The 17355-nt window shown below is 34.2% G+C and overlaps 1 protein-coding gene and 2 long non-coding RNA genes across 5 annotated transcripts; 1 reads left to right on the top strand and 2 right to left on the bottom strand.

Moving 5' to 3' along the window:
* Window positions 1-12: 12 nt before the first annotated feature.
* On the bottom strand, window positions 13-4432 carry LOC131009838 (uncharacterized). The gene is made up of 6 exons (XM_057937245.1): window positions 4415-4432; window positions 2495-3331; window positions 1118-2413; window positions 939-1046; window positions 660-863; window positions 13-577 (listed from the first exon to the last, which is right to left on the bottom strand). Exons 1-6 carry the CDS (start codon window positions 4430-4432, stop codon window positions 122-124), a joined length of 2919 nt encoding a protein of 972 aa, XP_057793228.1. The 3' UTR covers window positions 13-121.
* Window positions 4433-10335: 5903 nt separating this feature from the next.
* Window positions 10336-11095, bottom strand: LOC130993549 (uncharacterized). The gene is made up of 2 exons (XR_009091700.1): window positions 10849-11095; window positions 10336-10603 (listed from the first exon to the last, which is right to left on the bottom strand). It is a non-coding gene; the product is annotated as an uncharacterized LOC130993549 (long non-coding RNA).
* Window positions 11096-12077: 982 nt separating this feature from the next.
* On the top strand, window positions 12078-13706 carry LOC130993447 (uncharacterized). Of its 3 annotated transcripts, XR_009091661.1 has the most exons (5): window positions 12089-12365; window positions 12479-12537; window positions 12648-13045; window positions 13237-13296; window positions 13392-13706. It is a non-coding gene; the product is annotated as an uncharacterized LOC130993447 (long non-coding RNA). The 3 variants fall into 3 exon arrangements; XR_009091660.1 differs by having other exon boundaries at window positions 12078-12365; window positions 12445-13045; XR_009091659.1 differs by having other exon boundaries at window positions 12099-12365; window positions 12479-13045.
* Window positions 13707-17355: the final 3649 nt, after the last annotated feature.

The raw sequence follows: 17355 nt of genomic DNA, 5'->3' as shown, positions 1-17355 counted from the left end.
TGTAACAGTTAATGATATTGATTGAATTATCTTATTATTCGATAAGCTGGAATGATTTACAGGAAATAATGCTCGTTGAATAACCAAATAGAAGCACACATTAATGTAACAATATACAAAACTATGCAAAACCAAGTCTAGTGATACGATGTGTCCTAGTTTCACACAACGAAAATATAGATCTAGCAATCTTGGCCCTGTATGCCGCCACGTTGTGGTTACCCCACTCAATGGATGGAGAGCCAGATATCAGTCGTTCTGCATACATGCAGACGAAAGGCCCGCAGCTGACAGAGTCCTGCTGGTGAAACTGAACCTCCGCTGGAGCAAACACCGCCGTCATAAGTGGGTACTTCTCCTTTGCCACTGTCGAATCAATGGATGTGTCGTCTAGCCACCTCGCCAACTGAAGGACAATTGGCAACAATCTCAGTAAAGGCAGTAGTTCACCAACTCGACCATCCTGCTGTCGAGGTGATAGCTTGTGGAATACTGGGTCATAGACCTCGCAAACCAATTCTCCTAACCGGATCCGACATAGGACAAAATGGTGGCCAATTATGACTGGCATGAGAACCTATGACAAACCACAATGAATTGATAAGAAACAACATATAAAGCACAAATGACTAATGACAAATAATTGTTTAACTGATTACCTGTGTGGCATCCATCCATCCTATATGACCAGGAGGAAGTTCTTGGCCCTTAACGGCTTTTCCACGTATTTGGCAGAGCCAGTCTATCCGGGGCTGCCAACCATCAGCTATTGCTCCATGCGTCAATATATGATACTCCTCTGGAGTAAACTCACTGGCTGCCCACTTCTCCAATAGAGCGTCCCACTCGCCCTGGAGGTATATCTACAGATCAATAGAAGTAATTAATAATTTATATTCGCACCAATGAAAACATACAAATAATGAAAGTTTACTTACAAACCAATCCGTGTCTAATATGATTGTGTTATTCATATCTACGTCATCCAGTAAATCTGCTGAAGCTCGAAGTCTATTTCTCAAGCTTAAGAAATACAAGTCAATATCCTGCAACAAAGTTAAAATCAATAAGTTAGTAGAAAGTAATTTAACAATGTTAAAATCAATAGATTATTTACCCCAGTTGTGAATTCCTGGCTGACATTATCCACCCGCGCGAAGTCGTCGTACTCCCGCAAACCACCACTTGCCTTGACATAAATCTCACGACCCCTACCCTCTCGACACCTAGCCATCCACTTCTCATAATGGTCACTGCAGACTTGTGTCACTGGACGTGGCATTTGGCTATTAACCCAAGGCGATCGCTGATAGTTAGACGAACGCCTCACCCTCTGACTGCGACGCGGGGGCTCTGCTGGCGGCTGCTCTGCCGGCGGCTGCTCTGCTGGCGGCTGCTCTGCCTGTGGCTCAGGCTCTAGGTGCTGCAGCAGCAGTACCTGTGGCTGCTCTGCCTGTGGCTCAGGCTCCTCCGTCTGAGCCTGTCCTGCCGAACTGGACTGTCCCCACTCATGTGGTGCAATAGAAGTGAGCGGTTCAGCAAAGAATATCGGGGTCTCTGTTCTATACTGCGGCTTCAGGAATGGGGAAGACCAATGAGGGTAGACCTGGGTCGACCAGTCAAAAGTCTGCTCCGCCGGTGTGTAGTCGCCCTGAACAGACTGATTCATGGCCCGCCACTGCTCGTCGTAATCCTGGGTCTCTGGATGGCGTGGTTCCTCACCGCGGGGGTCGTCGTCGCAGGAACGTGAAATGCTTGGCCCTGAAGCGTCGGGCCCTGAAGCACTGGGTGGAGGAGACCGTCGCTGTGGAGGAGACCGTGGCTGTGGAGGATCAGGGGACCGTCGCTGGTCATCATCATCAGGGGAGTCGAGCACTCGGAAATGTTTGCTCTTCTTGCACCTATCCTTTTTACCCTTGCTCTTCAGTTTTTCCACGAATTTGCCGAAGGCCTTCTTAATCTCCTGACGGATCGTCTTCTTCACCCACTTACGATCCACCTCACCCTCGCTGGGACTGGATACAGTCCGAGATCCGCTCGACGATGAAGAAGTATGCGGCGCTGGGCGCTTGCCCGGATCTACTGAATGACGAGCCGGCTCGTGGGGTCGAGCATCCCTCACAGGGCGCGAGCCCGGATCTACTGAATGACGAGCCGGCTCGTGCTGTCGAGCATCCCTCACAGGGCCCCGGACACTGTGACTGCGAGTCGTACGAGGCTGTCTAGGTACATCCTCCTCGTCCCCGCGCTCCTCCACAACACGGGCTCCGGTGCCCTGTGGAAATTGGACACCCCGAGCTAATGGGTTGTCGGGGGGCCTGAAGCTCACCGAGAGTTCGCCCGGTGTCAGCGCTGATATGAAGTAGTGACTCGACAGATCGTCAGCATCGGGGTCCAGGGGCATGACACCACCCTAGAAAGCAACAAAGATAATATATTAGAACATAAGTAAAACCAGTAACGGTGTGGAGGATAATCTTAAATAACTGATTACCTGTCCCTCGAATAGATCGCGCAGACCGTGAAGCTTCGGCTTACCCCTGAAAGTCCATCTCAAACACCGAGGGTGCGCTGTTGGATCACCGCTAGATGCTGCGACCATGTGTCCGAAGCCCGGGACGCGCTCCAATGCCCAGACATATAAAGCCCACGAAGGACCGTAGAAGTGATACTTCTCGCCCTTTCCTGTCTCTCTCGTATAATGGCATAACATCTTATACGAATACGCGCCCCAGGGGAATCTATCAAATGCAGCCAGATCATCCACCAACACCCAAAGCCACGGCTGTACCCGCGCATCCAACCCAAGAACAAGGGTGTGAGCCACACACACGAGGACAGCACGAAGGTACAGGCTCCCATCCTCATCATCCACTCGACGATCCAAATCGCACACGCGTTTGATGAGCGACTGTATGGTCATGCTTCGCGCACCGCAGAATCGTCGGTATGCCTCCACGCGACTGCAGTCGTGCTGTAATGTCGCATCGAACCTCGATCCCCCGAAATTGAGCCCAGTCACTAATGCGTAGTCCGCAGGGGAAAATCTGACTCGTGCTCCGCACAGAAAGAAGCACATCTCATTTTCTTCTGACACAATCTGCCTCGATACAATCTGGTGTAATGCTTTATTGCTCTTCGCGCCGGGCCTCCAATCAGTGAAATGCCCAAAACATGATGCTCTAAATCTTCCCAATAAATCTGAATTGCACTGTTCGCCGACCACATTTAAAGTTTCAACCAGCTCCGGAAAATGTGAATCCCTATAGTAGGTGCTGATAGCAACCTCCGTCTGGTCTATAGTGTCGCGACGAAGATATGGGACATTCGCCTATTCATTTACAAAATGAATACCATATTAAATTCAGTAAAAAAATTAAAAAATAATACAAATAGGCATAATTAAATAACTACAATTTAATCAATACCAACCAATTTAATTAAACTGCAATTTAATACTAAATTCAGTAAAATTCAGTAATATTAAACTGCAATTAAATTCCGCAAAATATTAAAATTCAATAATTCAGTAAAATACTAAAATTCGAGAAAAATAGTCAAATTCAGTAAAATATTAAAATAGCAATTCAGTAAATTCAGTAATATTAAACTGCAATTAAATTCAGTAAAATTCAGCAATTTAATATTAAATTCAGTAAAATTAGTAATTCAGCAATTTAATATTAAATTCAGTAAAAATTCAGTAAAATATTAAACTGCAATTAATACCAAGCAATTTAATTAAATTCAGTAAAATATTAAAAAACGGCAATTTAATTAATACCAAAAAATAACAGTTTCATTAATTAATAATTCAACAATTATAATTAAATTAAATTCAGTAAAATAGTAATAATTAACGTAAACATACAGATACATGGAAAAAAGTATTTTATACCTAAATAACAACTATCCGGCCGGCGAAGTGTCCGGTAAAATGAATCCGGCCGGGTACATTTCAGATTGAAACTGTCCCGGCCGGACTCATTATTCCGGGCATAGTGCCGGCCGGGTAGTTGTTCTATCGGCATAAAATACTTTAATTTATCAAATCGCACAAAGCCCACATACACAATGCAATTATAATTACTTAAACAAATATTTCAGATTGAAACAAATTCAGTAATACCCAGCAAAACTCGCAATACTAATTACTTAACCAAATATAATTAAATTAAATTCAGTAAATTACTAACTGATTAATATAAACATACAACTAATTAAAATGGAATAATTTATGCTAAAACACGATCGGTCCGGCTGGTGAAGTGGCCGGATAAATCGATCCGGCCGTATGTTTCATTTAAATAATGTTCTCGGCCGGATCGATTTATCCGGCCACTTCACCGGCCGGACCGATCGTGTTTTAGCATACATTATTCTATTCAATTTCATGAAAATTAAAAATAAATACCTGTGAAGAAGATGCCATGGATGAGTCCGAGTGTGCTTCAATCTTTTGAACTCTCTGTGCTTCAATCTTTTGAACTCTCTCTCTCGGTGGGTAAAAGTGAAGAAGCCGATAGAGGTGTGTGGTGGAGTAAAAAACCCTAGTATTTTAAAGTAAGTAGGTAAAAGTGAAGAAGCCGATTGTATCGGCTTTATGTCTATCAAAAGGGAATCAAATTTTGAAGAAAGATATTTTTACCTTTATGAATCGGTAACATGCATGATTTTTTTGGGTAACAAGCATGCATTTATTTGGGACGGATATTGAGTATATTTTAAATTTAAAGATATCAATTGATTTACACGATATATATAGTGTTATATAGTACTATATATCAACATTCAAGAATAACACAATATATATATATATATATATATATATAATATATATATATATATACAAATAATTTCAAAGAATATATGTATTGAAATTAAGATATTAAAGGGAAAAAAATAAAAAATTTAAGATAGATACGCATGGATATATATTATTAGCGTCTTGATTTTTTTTTTTTATGAAATTGAATAAAATAGAATATTTTATGCCTAAATATCATCGATCCGGCCGGTAATTGTCAAGGAAAAATGTATCCGGCCGGGTCATTTGTAAACTGAAATGTACCCGGTCGGATACATTTCTCTGGCCATTTTACCGGCCGGATCGATGATATATCGACATAAAAGTTTGTATTCTATCTATTTGTATCTTTATATTAATTTTTACTATTTTGCTGAATTTAATTTAATATATTGTTTAAGTGTTAATTAGTGTCCGGTCGATATATTTACAATTTAAAGATATGAACACTATATATATATATACAGTGACTTACAAAATCATTGCATGCACAGATTGAAATCATTTCGGTCATTATTGTAAAGAAATGCATTGAAACTCAAAAATGTGTAAGATTGTGTAAGAGAACCGAAATCATTACATTTGATGTTGACCCACTTAAGGGTTAATTAGTAATTTAGGGCATGGATAGCTTTGCATGATAAGGGTGGGCATTTTTCAAAATATGAATAAGGAATGGGGCACTTTTGCCTATTAACACAACTAAAAATTCCTAAACAATGCACGGCTGTTGGGTTGGGATCTCGAAATATTTGTTAAGGCAAAATAAAAGTTCCACATGCTATTCTATAATAAATCCGATAACTATGCCCAGACCAGGCCCAAGACAAAGCCCAACATCTCCTGACTTTAGGCCTTTTTTATATCGGAATAGATGTTGTAACAGTTATAATCAAAGTAATAAATTTAGCAACGTTTCAAGAAAATCATGCATCAATTTAACAAATAAGTTGGCGCAGTAATTAGGTAAATATTTGGAGTTTCCAAACGAATTTCTCTACTAAATGTGGGCATGATCTTACGTACAATTATAATAAATAATTAGATGTGATAACTGATAAGATACCATTTCAAAAAACAAACAAACAAACATCAAACGACCTAATTGAGCTCTTTTTCTTTATTTTCTTTGACCTAACAAGTCAACATTATTACGATTTTCATCTCAAAAATAGTTCACATCTTTCACAGCATTGATTTTTCGCAGTTCCATATACTACCAAAACATGAGAAACACATAAGAATTCATCATTAATTGTAATTAAGCAAGTATTCAAACATGCATGCAACCAACAAAAACGTAGGCAGCCATATCTTATTCATAAAACACGATACAAAAGCAGAAGTTTATTTAATTATTCCCTCAAAGTCAAAACAGAAACCCTAGAAACGTTTGTAATGTAACTAAGAGCAAGCCTCGATGAAATCAAGCGGTTGGAATTGAATAGGATCCCAAGCATACGTAAACTCTATGGATCCCGCAGGAGCGAGAGGATTCACTGTAGTCACGAGACAGTGAGCATCTGCGTCAATCGAAACGATGGGGGGGTTGACCTCCACTGTGCCCAGAAATTTAGGGCACAAGAATTTCAAGCTACTCAACGTGCATGCGCAGTTGTTGCTGATCTTCACTTTCCACTCGGGTTTTGACTTTATCGACCGCCCCGTTTGGGCTTGCTCGATTTTCAGCGATGTGTCGATTGGACATCTGCCTGCGGCTAATGCAACTTCAAACAAAGCAACGCACAGAATTGCCAGGAAGCAAATGAATTTCGACATTCTTTGATTTGGGATTGGGATGGTGATGAGAATTATCGATTTGGATATATGTTGTCTATTTATACTAGAATGGATTGATGTAATCTAGGAAAGTATTATTCAACTTCCTAAATTTTTGGGTTTTCATTTTAGTTATATTTAGTGAGTGTAGAAGAGGTCCCACAATTTAGAAAAAATGGTGATAGACTGATAGTTAATCCATGGAATTCAATGTCCCATAATTTTGTGTTTATATCTATTATTTTAATAATAGTTTTTATAAAAATAAAATTCATTATAATATTATGAATTCCACTTAACTTTTATCTACAAAATTTAAAATTTTAAAAAATTGTGAATCCTAATTTTGGATTTATAAATCTTATTAATAAATTAAAAATAAAAGCAAATGATAAAAAATAATTATGTATCTAATTGAATGAAATGAACCTTAGTTAATAATTATATAATTAAATTAAATTAAATTATAGTACAAAATTGAAATCGAAGAAAATAAATGCAAAAAAGTAGTACAATGATTTTCAATTGTATAACTAGTGGATTTGTGTGAGATCATTAGTGGCAATATATGATAAATTAAATGTGTGCGTTTTGTGGATGGACCGAAAAGGAAAATTAGAAAAATATATTATAGATGGGGAAGGCATATTATATGGCGACAATATATAACTAATCAGGACTGATTTAAGTAACATATATAGAAGTCTTTGTGTGAATATGATGAATTGGTAATCGACTGGAATAAGTACGTATACAAATAATATGAGACTTCCATTCCCTTAAAAAAAATATAATAATAATAATAATAATAATAATAATAATATGATATTTGTTATAAACTAAAGAGAAACGAGGGAATAGAGAATAGAATATATATTAAGCGTATTCAATATGAGGACTAGCTATAGACCTCTACTTATACAAGTAGGGAGCTAGGGTTTTAGGGAGATTTCTTAGTCAACACACATAACATATATATCCAGAAGATATATTTACGACAATATTTCCAAAATAGTCTAGAAGTGCGCTCGTGCATTTGGAAATTATATGTAGAGTAATTTATTATCTATGCATGCAATCTTGAAAGTTTATAAAGAAATATATATACCCATATAGGGAGAGGTTCTAATAAAAACCTCTATTAAAATGAGAATTAGGAACCTAATCTTGGCCCTTAATGTTAAATATCGTACGGTTAAGATTAAGTTTGAATGTTAGCCGTTTTTTTTTTCAATTTTTATTGAAACCATTGCTTTTTTCCTTTATTTATTCTTTCAAGGATATTCATGTAATTTAACTTATTTTTAGTTATGGTATTGTGAGAGTTTTAAGGGATTTATCGTCCCCCACTATTATTAAACGTTGACCATACGTTTAATAGAAGTTTTGTGTTTTTAACCATAGTGTTATTCTTTTAAAGATTTAAAAATATGGATTTCGATCCTTTATAAAATATTGAACTTCATTATTTTTTACACTTTAAAAACACCTAATTAGTATGGATTAATTTGATAGTACCGTTTTTTATCTTTTAAATAATTAAAAGGTTAGTTAAATCTTTTCTAATACTCTTAATTAATTAAAGGGCCATTATTAATAGTGATTTTTATGTTGCACATTCCATTTAGGTTTTCTAGGTTTTTTTCTATAAAATCATATGTGCAATTTCGACAAATATATGTGCAATTTCAACACATATATGTGTAATTGTATGCATTACAATATCTGTGCAATAATTTTTATTCACTGTGCAACTGAAATCTACGTATAATTATAATGAATGACATAATTAATTATGCAACAAAAAAAAATGGTTTGCAACACAAAAGTTATTCGTGCAACAAAGATCAAATAATTATGCAACATCGAAATTTATTACTCATCTTATTTTATTTTATTTTAATCGATTACTCATCTTTTTTTATAGTTAGAATTTTTTTTGCAATGTTAATTATTGTGGTTTTTGTTATTGACCATAATATTTATGAGTTGCATAAACAAAAAATATAGTTGCACATAACATGTTACTGTGTTGCATAATTATTTGATCATTGTTGCGCGAATAATTTTTGTGTTGCATACCATTTTATTTTGTTGCATAATTAATTATGTCATTCATTATAATTATACGTAGATTTCAGTTGCACAGTGAATAAAAATCATTGCACAGATATTGTAATGCATACAATTGCACAGATATGTGTTGAAATTGCGCAGATGATTTTATAATGATATGTTAGATTTTTTTGGCACATCATATTCTTCTTGCACATATTTTACTATTATTAATGTTTAATCATATTTTGTTAAATATATGCAACAAAATATACAACAGCTCAAATGCCTTTAGAGACAACATAAAATCGTGATGAACATCTCAATCAACAATAAAAATAGATACGTGCAATAACTATGCAAGCAGAACATTACTGTGCAACATGATTTTAATGTTCTCTTTTATGTTCTGTGCAACTAGGCATAATAAAATCAAGCACACAATTATTCCATAATAATAAAAAATTAATTTTAAATTCTTCTAAGAAACTAATATTATCGTGAATGAAGAGAAACGGTAAATGCAGCCGGATATTATGGTGCACACGATTAATTAATAGTAATGTAAATTTACTAGTTTAGCCTTTACCATGTTTAATGCCTATTTATTTAAACAACGTGTCCAACATCAATTTGAAATCTCAACCCTTGTTTCTATTTAAATCAATGGTTGTTATTGGTTCCTAGTTTTCATCTTAGGGAGGGTTTCTATGTTAACCTCACCCTATATATATATATATATATATATATATATATATATATATATATATATATAGGGAAGGGATCAAAAAAGAAAGCTAAATGTAGAGAGAATGAAGAATTAATCATGGACGTTTATTTCTTTGCATCCAACGGCCAATTAAATATATAATTGCTGCGTTTTTTTAATAGGTAAAAGGATAGATATGTAAAACTCTATACTAAATTTTAGGTAACCGGTATCTACTATAATTAAGCTAATTATATTCCTTTGAATTTGGGAAAGAGATCATGCATATCTATCATTATAATTTAACCGAGAATGATGGATTGGTTAGGTATTAATTATTCTTTGTTCCAATTATTTTCATTTTTATTTTTTGATGAATTTTAATTTCCTTTTGTTTTATGGAAGATCTTAGTTTGATTTTTGTCACTCTTTGCTTCTTTTTTTTCACATAATTATTAATTTGTGCGTTTTTTTTTTCTTTCACTCTAAAATTTTCAATACTAGTTCAAAAACAAGCAATTGCCAAAATATTGATTTTTGTTTTTATGGATGATATTTCATTAATTTTGTTTGTTTTTTAGATTAAATAATGGCCAATTGCGACATTATTTCATATTTTGTAACATATTCAGTAGATTGTTCATATTATTCGCACAACTTGAAAGTTTATTCAGTTTAATATGTTAAATTATTCAGGTCAGTTAAATGTTCATTCAGCAGAGTCTGTATTTCATATTTTGTAACATATTGAGTATACTTTTCACTTTATTCGCAAACATTGCAAGTTTATTCACTAAAATTATACTGAATAATATTCACTTTTTTCGCAAACATTGAAAGTTTATTCACTAAAAGTATACTGAATAATATTGAAAATTAATTGAATACCACTTTATTATTAATCGAATAAGTTCTTATTCAGTAATGAATATCACACAATAAGTTCTGAATAACTATTATTCAGTTATGAATAAGTGAGCAAAAGTAATCGAATATCTACTTCAAATATTATTCAATAATGAATATCATACAATAAGTTCCGAATAACTATTATTCAGTTATGAATAAGTGAGCAAAAGTAATTGAATATCTACTTCAACACTATGAATAGTTGTTCAACTCATTCTGAAGCCACAAATTCTGTTTGTATATCCCTTTTTCAGACGAACACCCATCCCACCTTAAAACCTTTCACTAAACCAGTCATCTTGTCTTGCTCATGGAATCAGACTCTTCCATACACCAAATGCAGCCTAATCAATAAATCACAAATCAAAAAAATACAGAATTCAACTTCAGAAAATACAAAATTAATAAATTTGTACGAAATAAGAAGCCACTACTACAATACTACAAAAAACAAAAACAAAAAATAATACTAGTAAGTTTGAACACCAACTAACCACAAAAATATAAAATCAAGCTCCAATCAATCAAGAGAAAGAGAAAGAAAACCAGAAGTTCATTAATCTACAACGCGCCGGAACGGGGCCAAGACCTTAATCGGAGAAACTCTTCCTCTCCGGAGAGATACAATCGCCAAAGAAAAAAATTGTGAATATTAGAAAAATCCAAGGTGGTGTGCCGATGTGGCTGGCGGCGGCCATCTTAGCCGGGGTAGAAGGGCAGCGACGCCCTGTTCGTGTGTGTGTCTGTGTTCGTATGAGTGTGTGTGATTGTGTGGGTTGGTGTGTGTACAGAGTCGTGAATGAATGAAAAAATGGTGGGTGGGTGAATAAAAGCCTATAATTATGGGAGTAAATCTAGGAATGGTAGTTTTTAAATAAATGTCAAATACTCTATTGCCCTTCAACGAATTTTAAAGCAATAAAAAGTGAATTTTCAGAATTTTAAAATTAAACAAATCCTATAAATCTAACCGTTCATCACCGCTAAATCAGTGGTTATGATCTATTCTTTAATCTCTACACTAAGGGGATTCTTTATAGATCCCCACCCTATATATATATATAGGGTAGGGTTAATATAAAAACCCCTCTTAAGATGAAAACTAGGAACCAATTTAAAGCTATTGATTTAAATAAAATAGAGGGCTGAGATTAAACTACAGATGCACAATTTCGATTGCATAGATGCACAGTTTCAATTGCATAGATGCACAATTTCGATTTACTTGAGTATTTTGCATTGTTGGTTTCAATTGCATAAATTGCATATTTTTTAAGTGCACAGTAAAATATAATAGATGCACAGTTTCTTTTGTTGACTAAATCCTAACCATTAGATCTAATATTTAAAAGGTCAAGATTAGGTTCCTAGTTCTCATTTTAACAAAGGTTTTTATTAGAACCTCTTCCTATATATATATATAGGGGAAGGCTAAAATAAGAACGCTTCTTAAAATATAAATTAGGAACCATTTTCAGCCCTTAGATCATCAAGATCTACGGTTGATTCATCACCTTGTTGGATAAATTCATGGTCATGAGTTCGAATCCCAAAGGTAGCAAAAAATTATTTTTCGCAATTCATGCCTTTATACAGTTTATTCATGCGTGTTATACATAAAATTCATGCATTTTTACTGGTTAGTAATTCTTAAAATAAGGGTGGTTTATTATTGAATAACCGCCCCCTATATATATATATATATATATATATATATATATATATATATATATATATATAGGGTTTGATTCTATTGAGAAACACCCTTAGATATAGAATTAAGAACAAATCTCCTCCATTGATTAATTGGAAACAGACGGATCGGATCAACTGATTTTTATGATTTAATAACTAAGATTATGAGACTGAAATTCATTTTATCGTTCGTAAGGTTATATCCGTCTTGTTCATTTCTGCCAGATAACAAAGATTAATCATGTTCCGGATTTCACTCTCTTTCCATAGAAAACGGTGATTCGAATTGATTACAATAGATTGTATTTACGGATTCGTGGTTCAGAATCTGGGTTTTCATCGAACATGAACGATAAAGAGAAAATGGTGGAGCCGATCCGACGGAGGTTGATTTTTCGGCGAACTATGCTGGTGCGTTGATATCGAATTGTTGGTCGAAGTTATTTATGATTTTTTTTCTTCTTCAGATTGATTGAATTTATGGGTTCAGATTTTTTTGTGTCTTTACTTTTGGGAATTGGCAGATGACCTGGATGAAACGTCGATTTTTGACCCAAAGAAAAGAAAAATCTCGGGTGCTGCGGTAAGGTGTTTCTCTTCTTGATGAAAGATTGATTTTTTTCTTTTTTCTTGTTACTCTTTTATCAATTGATAGATTTGGGGATTTGCATTTTGGAATTGTTAATTCGAAAGATGTGAAGGTGATAGAATGTGATGATAAGGAAGAAGAAGAAGATGAATGGTTGCCTCCTCCACCAAAGGATTGGTGCCAGTATATTACGATCACAAATATTTTTATTTTCATATGCTATCGCAGATTGAACTTTCTAGTTCGTGAAACTACAAATACTTATGCAAAATCGAAGCCCTTGCTGGACTTCCAGGTTCGGAAATCGCGGCAGGTTATCTCCATTTGAGTTTTAATTTAATTTGAGAGAATATGTGACAGAAACCCAAGTTTTGACATGGTTTTAGCTGTGAGTTGAATATGGATGCTAGAAATGCAAGGGGAACTGTGAATGATCGCAAAAAGCAAAAAAATGTTAGGCAAACATGGAGAGCAGTGTCTTCTTAGCCCAATTTCTCCGAGGGTAATCTTTTTTGTGGCTATGCATTTTTCTTTATTTCAATTTCAATTATTTTCATTAAATTCAGTAAATTATGAACATTGTTCATTAAATTATGAACTATGTTCAATATAATTTTTTATATGTTCAAAATTCCACCAAATATGAATTTTCTTTTTCTTTGGTTCATTAAATTTTGCTTTTTTATTTTTCAGGAACTGTCAGTTGCTCATCATCCGAACCAACAAAGCAAACGAACTAGGTTGTCCATTTAGGTATAATTATGTAGTGTTACATTTGCTTTATCAAATTCATTAAATTATGAACATTGTTCAATATAATTATTAATACGTTCTAAATTTTTATACAGATGTTATCATTGTATTGGGTAATGAAGTGGGTATAGACCTGGTTTGGGAGTGAGGCTTAATTTGACAGTCATGGCTAATGATATGGGTACAGACTTTGTTGTGTCGATTTTTTTCATTCTTTGTACAGTTGTTTTATGTTGATCGGTTCGATATTACAACGACGCCATCCAAAAGGGATTTTCCCATCTTGTTTTATGCAACTACAAGTTTTTGGTTTGTAATAGTTTATCAGGATGCTTTTGTTTTAGCAAGTTTATTTGGTCTGCTTGTTGCAGTTTCAAACACATTGTTTTAATGAAATTGTGTTCGAGTTTTATGGATAAATTTAATGAATTCTTCTATATTTTTAATGAACATAGCATTATTTGTGAGAAATTTAGTGTGCGTGTGATAATGTCTAAACGAATATAAACAAAAAATTAATAAGAACAAAACAAAAATTAGAACTGTGAAACTTATCAATTGAACAAATTATATTGCAACAGTGGGAAACAAATTCTTACTAAATAATTAGACGTAATATTTCATAGACTATACTTAGACATTAAACTAAATTTGTTTTGAACTTTACACATCTTTTAATGAACTTGTTTTAATTCTTAACGAAAGTACTTTGTCTTCAAACAAAAAAAATGGATGTCTAATGTAAAAGTGAAACAATTATCGAACAAAAGAACTACTCAAAAACACATTAAATCATATTGTATAAAAATAATGAACATTGTTGTAATGGAGTGGAACCGTGAATTAAGGCAAACCATGTAAAATTGAAATAAAACAATAACACGTTATTTATTGTAATTCAACGATATATTACATAAATTCAACAAATTATGCATTATGTTCAAATAAAATATAAAAATATACATGTAATAAATTGTGAATCATGTTCAACGACTTGTGCATTATGTTCACCCAAATTGTGCATTATGTGCATTCAGTTCAGTCCAAAATGACGCTATTAATATTATTTATTCAATTCGCGTAATAGAGAATTGATTTGGGAGTTAATTTTATTTAAATTGGGATAATATATTTAATTATCGGATGTAGCAACTATCAATTCAATATGTTATGTGTGTGATGAACAATACAATTAAAAAATTTTTGGTATGTATTATATTCAGAGCATCCGTATGTATGAATTGAATCTAAGTGTGTATATAAATATTGCATCCAATAAAATTTACCATGTTTAAAACCACCACATCCCTTAATTTATGGTATAAGTCAGTTACTGAATATATAGGGTAGGCGTGATTAGCTTAGATATGGAAACAATTGATTAAAATAAATGTGCAAATTACTGATATGTCCTTTTTAATAAAATCACATGAATATAAATATATAATCTAGTAAATTAAGAGCCGTAAGATTTGATAAATGAATGATCAAGATTTATTCTCAATTCTAACAACTTTTAGCTTTCTCAATTGAACTTTTCCCTATATATATATACATACATGAAATTTCCAAAATCGTAATCGTAATATATGAATTTTTTTCATCGATACATTTTTAGATAACGTAAGATTAATAGATTATGTCTACTAAATCAAACTCCCTCAAAAAAAAAAAAAAAAGTCTACTAAATCAAAATAATGACTTCCTCGAAATAGAAACGAAAATCATTAACATGAGTTAATGAGATAGACAGATACTCAAAATTCTAAAATAAAATATTGGTAATACTGAGAATTGCGAGGATAAATTAGGGGGTTACGGAGGTGCTAATTAATTATGGTAATAAATTGATTGAAATGAAAAAAGGAAATAAAAGATGTACGAATTTAAGGACAATTATCACATATTATGTCCTAGCTATCAGCCTTTTTCCTTTCAGTAATGCACAATAATAAATTATAAATTGATACTCAATTTATTACCATATTTGTTGCTCCTAATATGTAGCCTATTCCTTTAAACAAAGCCCATGTTTATCCATCATATGGGCCTTAGCCCAATTAAAATTATAAGTTGTCACAAAGATCCAATCCATGTAGAATTCTAATTCTAATACCTTACTTTAAACGTCAAAGCCTTTTAGCCTACCACTTTTGCAAGTTGAAGAAGAAAAGGAAGTAAAAAAGGACGAAAAGAAAAAACGTTAAAATTTTCCATTTTTTTTTGTCAACCGTAAGACCTCCTGTGTGTGAACAGTGAGGTTCCGGTTCAAACCCCACTGCTTCCCCTCCCCAACTCCCCCAAGTCAAAAAAATAAAATAAAAGATGTTTTGAATTTAATAAAATTTATGTGAAAATCCATGACACTCTAATGTTAATTGCTTGAAATATTTTTTGTCTGGTCGATCAACTAATAAACTAACCGACCGACTACTTGAAGTGTATGCCGACAAGAATATTTCACACAATTAATATTCTTTCTGACCCACTTATCTCAGCCCATTTACACGAAAATTAAAAAAAAAGGTGTTTAATGTGTTAAGTGGATAAGGACCACTAAATTAAAGGCAACATTATTCATTGATTATTCTTCTCACCTTTTAGATATTATATCAAATTATTCATTAAAAAAAAGTAGTTTAAAAAAAGTTCCTCATCACAAGTTTACAAACCAAGTTAATTTTCTAAATTTTAAAAGGTAAAGGTAATTTTATGTCCCATCGCTTTAACGAATTTTTAAAAATATTTCAACCAAACGATAATATCAAAATGATACCCAACCTACCAAAAATTCTTTGTGTCTTATTAAAAAATTTCGGCTCCCGGAAACTGATGTGGATTGCCGAATATCCAACATGACTAGCCAAGATGGATGTTAAAAAATAAAAATAAAAACGAATATACACCTAATACTAAACGTTGTCGTTTAATTTCATCTCCTGCAACAGCATCTATGCGATGAATTTCCGTTGCTCATCGCCATGTACGGCATATACTCCGATAGCCTCATGGTGTAACTGTAGCCCATCGTCATCCATTGCATCATCTGGAACACGCTCTACCTCTTCTTCTTCGAGTACCGCACTGCCAAGATGTTGAGGAAATCGGCGATGATGGTAAGCTACACACTGTGAGGCTCTAATAGCCACGATGTGCGAGTGGTGGCGGTGGCTGAGAAGTTGACGGGCGGGTGCAGCGACGGCGCGACGTGAAGGAGAAAATCTGCGCTTGAAGATAACCGCATGTGAAGATGGTTGGCTGATGTGGTGAGCACCGACGGTCTGAGCTAATGAGGAGGTAGGCGGCGTGGTCTACGGTGGTAGTTGGCGTTTGAATAGGTGGTCGGCATGTTGGCTAGAAGAGGCGGTGGTCGATGTGGTGTGGCAACAAGTAGGGATATCAATCGGGCCAGCTCACCGGGTTTCGGGCCAGCCCTATCGGGTTTCGGGTGTCAGCTAATCGGACTGGGAATTTTGTCAGGTTATAAATTTTCAACCCTAACCCTAAACGTTCGGGTTTCGCGCTAGCCCATCGGGCTAGTCGGCTTAAATGCGTAAAAATAAAATAATCATTTGTATTTTGTTGTTTTTAATGATCTAATGTATAATGTGTAAAATATACATAGAAATCAAAGATATAAATTATATAGCAAGCATGAAATGCAAAAATATATATAAGATATTGAAAAAAACATCAAGATTACATAACATATAAAATAAGTTGGTAACAATAAAATGTTCAACTTTGTTAACGGAAAAATAATAAAATATCCAACAATAGTTTGAATTCATAGAATCAAAGCATCTTAAAAATACAGAAAAGTGAAATGATGAGATTTTATAATATTTTATCATTTTTTATTTTTATATCTAAATATTTAATATTAAGTATTCAGGTTTCGGGCTAGCCCATCGGGTTAGTCGGGCCGACCCTATCGGGTGCCGGACTATTCGGTTACGGGCTAATCGGGTTGTAACTTTTATGGGGTTGAAAATATTCAACCCTAACTCTCTCGGATGGCGGGTTAATAGGGCCAACCCACAGATTTCGGGCTACATT

Source organism: Salvia miltiorrhiza, chromosome 1, assembly GCF_028751815.1.
Source record: "Salvia miltiorrhiza cultivar Shanhuang (shh) chromosome 1, IMPLAD_Smil_shh, whole genome shotgun sequence".
NCBI lineage: Eukaryota > Viridiplantae > Streptophyta > Magnoliopsida > Lamiales > Lamiaceae > Salvia > Salvia miltiorrhiza.
Note: the sequence above shows the minus strand (reverse complement) of the source record. Positions and strands in the feature narration are given on the sequence as shown.

Coding starts and splice junctions, on each gene's coding strand:
- LOC131009838 (XM_057937245.1), bottom strand. Junction 864..938: donor TATTAGACACGGATTGGTTT/GTAAGTAAACTT, acceptor ATTGATCTGTAG/ATATACCTCCAGGGCGAGTG. Junction 578..659: donor GATGGATGGATGCCACACAG/GTAATCAGTTAA, acceptor GGTTTGTCATAG/GTTCTCATGCCAGTCATAAT.